Here is a 6,460-nt window from a genome sequence, read left to right as displayed (position 1 = left end):
TGGCTCCCCTGGGAGGCGTGGGTCTGGGGCTGAGGGCCAGGGCCCGCATGCCCGGGTTCCGGGACTAGGGCCTCCGCAGCCAGCAGGGGTGGAGACCCGGGGCACCCAGGGAAGGTCCCCCACCCGCCCCAACGCCCGCTCCCGGCCATGGAGCCCTTGAAGAACCTCTTCCTCAAGAGCCCGCTGGGTTCATGGAACGGCGGTGGCAGTGGGGGCGGCGGTGGCAGCGGCGGAAGCTGGCCAGAGGGGTCCCCGAAAGCAGCGGCTTATGCCAACCCTGTGTGGACAGCCTTGTTTGACTACGAGCCCAATGGGCAGGACGAGCTGGCCCTGCGGAAGGGGGACCGTGTGGAGGTGCTGTCCCGGGATGCAGCTATCTCCGGCGACGAGGGCTGGTGGGCGGGCCAGGTAGGCGGCCAGGTAGGCATCTTTCCGTCCAACTATGTGTCTCGGGGCGGCCCGCCCCCCTGCGAGGTGGCCAACTTCCAGGAGCTGCGGCTAGAGGAGGTGATCGGCATTGGTGGCTTCGGCAAGGTCTACCGTGGGAGCTGGCGAGGTGAGCTGGTGGCTGTGAAGGCAGCTCGACAGGACCCCGACGAGGACATCAGTGTGACGGCTGAGAGTGTGCGCCAGGAGGCCCGGCTTTTCGCCATGCTGGCACACCCCAACATCATTGCCCTCAAGGCGGTGTGCCTGGAGGAGCCCAACCTGTGCCTGGTGATGGAGTACGCAGCTGGCGGTCCCCTCAGCCGTGCCCTGGCTGGGCGGCGTGTACCCCCCCACGTGCTGGTCAACTGGGCTGTGCAGATCGCCCGTGGGATGCACTACCTGCATTGTGAGGCCCTGGTGCCCGTCATCCACCGAGACCTCAAGTCCAACAACAGTGAGTTTTGGGGAGCAGGGTTGGAGGGTGGCGTGGCCCAAGCACACACATACTGCCAACTCTCAGCTGAACCTGCCTGGGGCTACCTGGCCTCTGAGAGGTACTGGCTCCAAGCCCTCTCCCAGTATGGCCTCTGTGGCACTAGAGGCAGGATCTCTTGCCCAAGGGGAGTCCCAGTTGACTGGGATGCCCACTGCCCCCAGAGCAGGAGTACCAGGCACCGGCGTCTTTCATGCCCCAGCCGCAGAAGTTCTTGGCCCCAGCTTACAGAAGCTGAAAAATTGGGATCGCTCAGGTGGACCCTCAGGATCCTGCCTAAGGATGGCCACCTCAAGGCAGCAGAACACTGGATGCTGGCACTCCCCTTCCTGTCCCCTAAAATTCACACCTGTGCTGTTGGCTCTCTCCTCTCCCCTCCTCTTGTGATGGGCAGGTACTCCCGAACAGAGATCTCCGAGGGGAAAGCCTGGTGGTCGTGGGCTGGAATTCTGGCCCTCCCCCTCCCCCTCCCCCTGGCTGCATGACCTCTAGGTGGTTATTTCAACTCAGAGCCTCAATGTCAGACTCTTAAAAAGGGAGTAACGGGGCGGGGAAAATGGCTTAACAGTCTTGGCAAGCCCTGGTGTCTGATGCCAGCACACAGTAGGTCCTCAGTCGTGAGTGGATATTTGGGGATTGGCTCACCAACGGGGCCTCGCCTGGAATCAGCCCTTGGGGTGGGTGTGGTGGGACGAGGCCTCCATCCTCAGCCATTTGGGATTGCACACTGCTCAGCAGGGACCCAAAACAAGGAGGGACAAGTTCAGAGCGCTTCCTCCAGCCGACAAGCTTCACACAGGCCAAAAGCAGTCAGCGTTCAGGGAGGCACCCAATTGGATGTCCGGCAGGGCCTGACAAGAGCAAAGGCCAGGAGGCAGTACCCAGCGCAGTAGTGGGGGGACACAGGCTGGGCCTGGGGAGGCCCGGGTGTAGGCTACAGAGCAAAAGGAAGCGCAGGAGGGGCCAGTGGGATTGCTGGAGAGGCATGGGCGGCTCTTGCAGGGGGGAGATGTATATTTTGAGCGTCCTGGGCTGGGCTGGCCATGGACAAGGGACCTGGAGGGAGAACACCAGGACCCGGTGATATCCAAGTCCTGGCCAGGGCCAAAGGGGGCCAGGGGATGTCTGCCAGCCACCCACCCGCTCCTGTCATCTGTAGCAGGGGGCAGTTTCCACCTCTCAGCCTCACTTCTGGGTTCTAGCCATCTAGGACCCCCCACTCCCTGCCCAGCCTGAGGGGGATTCCCCGAAGGCCCCAGGGGGAGGGGACTCCATCTTCTGTTTTTCCTCCAGTTTTCTTTCCAGAAAAAATGGAACAATAGCCCAGGCCCCTGCTCCCCACCCTCCCCACCGCTTCCTGCGTTTCCTGCTGCCCCTGAGCCAGCTTCCTGCCCCTGCTCCAGCCTCTGCTCCCTCCCCAGTCCAGCTGCCTACAGGGGAGGAAAGAGCTGGGGGTGGGGGGCTTGTGAGAGAGGAAGGAGCCAGGGATTGCACCCCCACTCCCCTCCAGTCCCCCTGCTTCTCTCCCAGAGTCTGGGTGGTGGTTAAGGGCAGGCGGGGTGCCCTCAGCCTCCCTAGCCTGGCCTCCCACCTTGCAGACCCCAGTCCTAGGCCTGAGGTACTGTCTGCGGGATTGGGGCGGGGGAGTCCCTGGACTGGGGGGGCGCAGGCAGGAAACAATGGCGTGATTTTCCTGGACAATGGGGGCCTTGTGAGGAAGCCTGGCGGGGAGTGGAGGGGGAATTCTCCAGGCCCACGAGTCACAGGACTGACCAGCCAGCCCGGCCTGGGGCTGACCTCCCCCAGTTCTCCCCAAAGGACCCCCCCAGTTGGAGACCTGCGCCAGGCCCCCAGAAAGGAGAAGTAGAGACCATGGGAGGGAAAGCGGAAGAGGTGTGAGCGGCCTAGGCCACTCCCGAGCCCCACAGAGGCCAGCGTGGGAGGGGGCTGGGGCCGGGGCGCCCTCAGGGGACCCTGAGAGGGGGCTCTCCAGCTCTCTCTCTTCCGGATGGCCCCTGACCACCCCACTCCCAAGGTCTACATCAGACACCAGAAGAGCAACTTGGGTTGGGACAAATTCAAAGCACTTGGAGACAAACAGGAGATGCAGGGAGAGGACCAGACGCTGAAGCTGTCAGGTCCAGCTGGGGGCGGGAGGTGGCAGAAAGGCCGCCCGTACAAAGAAGTCCCGAGACTGGGTGAGTTATCTGGGTCTCAGATTAGCTGGCTGAAAAGGAGCGGCTGGCCTCCCGGCCTGAGACACTGGTACCGCAAGTGCTTCACTCGTCTGTGAGGTCTCCCATGTGGCTAGAGAGACACAGCCAGGAAGCGGCCAGGGTTGGTCTGCGAGAGGATGGGTGGGTCCTGGCACCAGAGGAGACAGGAGTCCCTGCCCAACCCCGGCACACAGACCCCTTTGGCTGGTCCCACTCCAGCCACCCGCCCCCGGCCTGTTGCAGTTCTTGGGAATGAGCTCCTGTAGGGTTTCCTAAAAGGTCCAGTTCTGAGCCTCCAGCAGCCAAGCCAGAGTAAGTTGTGATGGAGGATGGAGAAGAGAGAGTCTACAGAGATGTTAGCGAGTGGCAGAGTCTTTAGCACAGGGGTCCTCAAACTTTTTAAACAGGGGGCCAGTTCACTGTCCCTCAGACCATTGGAAGGCCGGACTATAGTTTAAAAAAAAAACTATGAACAAATTCCTATGCACACTGCACATATCTTATTTTGAAGTAAAAAAACAAAACGGGAACAAATACAATATTTGTATTTGCATGTGGCCCGCGGGCCGTAGTTTGAGGACCCCTGCTTTAGCACAACTGGCATCCGGCATGCTCATGCCGGGTGTCAGACCCTGTGCTGAGGCTTTAAAAACTGGGATCTCATGCCAACCCTCTGAGGTGGCTTTTGTTATCACCTCGGCTTTATTAACTGTTCAGGACTCAGCCCCAGTCGGGCTCAGAGGAGAGGGGAGATTGTAGGACCATCCTCTGAATGAGGAGAAATGGCAAGAAGATTTGCCGGGCCTGGTGGGATGATGCTGGTGGTTGTTGAGGGCCGGTGGACATCAGGTAGGGCAGCTGATGGGCAGCTGAATTGACTTCTGGCCTAGAGGTGCAAATATGGGAGATGCCAAGGGGTGGCTGGCACCTGGGAGAGCCAGAACAGTCTGGGAGCAGTGGGCAGAGGTGTAGGAGAGGCCAGGCTCTGAGGAACACCTGCATTGAAAGGGCTGAGGGCAGGGGAGGCCCTGAAGGAAACACAAGCAGTCAGAGGCCCCAGGAGTCAAGGACCTCGGGGAAGGGTTGGGGAGCAGTGCCAGATGCCCCCACAAGGCCCAGAGAGCTTGGCCAGAAGCAGGATCAGTTGTGGCTTTAGGCCTGGAAAAGTGAGTACCCTGGTTCTGCCACCTCTTCTGAGAAGTCTTCTCTGACTCACTGGGCTGTGTTAGGTGCTGGGGCCCGCCCCTGACCGAGTGACACGCTGGTACTCCACCCCCAGGACCCTGTGCTGCCCCCATTATGATGCTGTCACCTGGGCAGGAGAGCTGAGGTGTGCTCTGGAATGACACGTATTCAGAAATGTAGTTTCTGAATGTCACTTCTCTGCAGTGCAGTTTTCTACAACCAGAGAGGGAGAGGGGCCCTTTCAGACCCTGGATGATTCTGTTACTTTGTCCTCTCAAACTCCTCTCATTGGAGCCATGTTTTTCCTGATGAGAGGTTTGCAAGTTGCTGCTTCTCTCTGTGCAGATATGGTGGCCCCATTTGGGTCAAAGCCATGAGCCCCTGCCAAGTCTAACCATCCACTCCTACATTTATCCCAAGCTCCTCCTTTCTGGGCAAGAACCATCATCTTCTCAGACCCCTCCCTTTCCCTCCACATCCAGCTGCGTTAGTAGTTATCTTTTGGAGTCTGGCTCCCGTGGGAGTGGCTGCACTGGCCACCCTGCGATATGGGCACCAGGGGTCTGTGGTGCCTGTTGGGCTTCCTTTCTCCCCAAAGGGCTGCTTCCTGCTCCCCACCCCAAGGGAGGTTCTGATCCACACTCCTGCTTTAGCAAAATGGCCAGACACAGGTTTCTCTTGAAATTAAGGCCATCAAGGCTAAGAGGCTGCTACATTGCTAGTTTCTATTCAATGCAGCATTAGGAGAGAGTTATAGATCTGGCTTTGGAACCTCACAGACTAGGTTGGAATCTCTGTTTAATTTGTTTATGACCTTAGCCAAGTCATGTCCTTGCTCAGTTTCTTCATCTGTAAAATGGGGATATTGATGACTACCTCACAACATTTTTGTGTGTGACCGCTAGAACTGAGTGTAAAATGCCTGGCTTATAGTAGACCCTCTGGAAACATTTCCCAGTATTGTTATTTTTTGTCTGATTCCATCCCAGCCCCAGCAGCAAGCTCTCCTTCCTGGGCAAGATCACCTCCATGCCCCCAGCACCCAGCTACATGTCTGTCAGAGGACAGTTAGCTCTCCGCCCCTCCCTTGTCCCTCCCACCTGAGCCTGCAGCAACCACAGTCCTGCCTCTCTCTTCCCCAGTTCTGCTGCTGCAGCCCATTGAGGGTGACGACATGGAGCACAAGACCCTGAAGATCACTGACTTCGGCCTGGCCCGCGAGTGGCACAAAACCACACAAATGAGTGCCGCCGGCACCTATGCCTGGATGGCGCCCGAGGTCATCAAGGCTTCCACCTTCTCCAAGGGCAGCGATGTCTGGAGGTGCGGCCTGGAGGGAGGCTGGACGGGGCCAGCTGTGGGGCTGCACGGGGTAGATGTGGCTGCCAAAATCTAGGGCTGGGCAGACAGGTGGAGCTCAGGGGGAGGGGCCCAAGCCATTTAGTTCCTGGTTGCTTTGGGGTGAAATGGCGATGAGGAGAGGAGAGGACACACCCTTCTCTCTCCCACAGCTTTGGGGTGCTGTTGTGGGAATTGCTGACTGGAGAGGTGCCCTACCGTGGCATCGACTGCCTTGCTGTAGCCTACGGAGTGGCTGTTAACAAGCTCACACTGCCCATCCCATCCACCTGCCCCGAGCCCTTCGCGCAGCTCATGGCCGGTAAGGGGATGGTGCGGGAGGGTGAGGGACAGAGCTCCTCCACCCACAGACCTCTTCTTACTCTGTCCCCTCTCCATCCTGTGTCCCCAGATTGTTGGGCGCAGGACCCCCACCGCAGGCCCGACTTCGCCTCCATCCTGCAGCAGCTGGAGGCGCTGGAGGCCCAGGTCCTGCGGGAAATGCCGCGGGACTCCTTCCATTCCATGCAGGAAGGCTGGAAGCGTGAGATCCAAGGCCTTTTCGATGAGCTGCGGGCCAAGGAAAAGGTGGGAGGAGTCAGGGTCCCGGGGTTGGAAGGAGACACTCGGGTCTCCTTCGGGCAGAGAGTTGGGGCGGGCGCCAAGGCCCTTCGGGACTGACCCCACCGTCTCCACTGTCCCGGGCACAGGAACTACTGAGCCGCGAGGAGGAGCTGACCCGCGCGGCGCGTGAGCAGCGCTCCCAGGCCGAGCAGCTGCGGCGGCGCGAACACCTGCT

At 59.8% G+C, this 6,460-nt stretch overlaps 1 protein-coding gene across 1 annotated transcript in view; it reads left to right on the top strand.

The window, feature by feature from the left end:
* The first annotated feature begins 6 nt into the window (after window positions 1–6).
* Window positions 7–6,460, top strand: part of MAP3K11 (mitogen-activated protein kinase kinase kinase 11) — a 12,954-nt gene continuing 6,500 nt past the window's right edge. The window contains exons 1-5 of the mRNA XM_014538213.1: window positions 7–883; window positions 5,466–5,646; window positions 5,835–5,983; window positions 6,074–6,249; window positions 6,372–6,457. Coding sequence (XP_014393699.1) covers window positions 148–883; window positions 5,466–5,646; window positions 5,835–5,983; window positions 6,074–6,249; window positions 6,372–6,457 — 1,328 coding nt within the window. The 5' untranslated portion in view covers window positions 7–147. The remainder of the gene's footprint in view (window positions 884–5,465; window positions 5,647–5,834; window positions 5,984–6,073; window positions 6,250–6,371; window positions 6,458–6,460) is intronic.

This window comes from Myotis brandtii, unplaced genomic scaffold (assembly GCF_000412655.1).
Source record: "Myotis brandtii unplaced genomic scaffold, ASM41265v1 scaffold187, whole genome shotgun sequence".
NCBI classification, from domain to species: Eukaryota; Metazoa; Chordata; class Mammalia; order Chiroptera; family Vespertilionidae; genus Myotis; species Myotis brandtii.
This window is presented reverse-complemented; position numbering and strand designations above follow the sequence as displayed.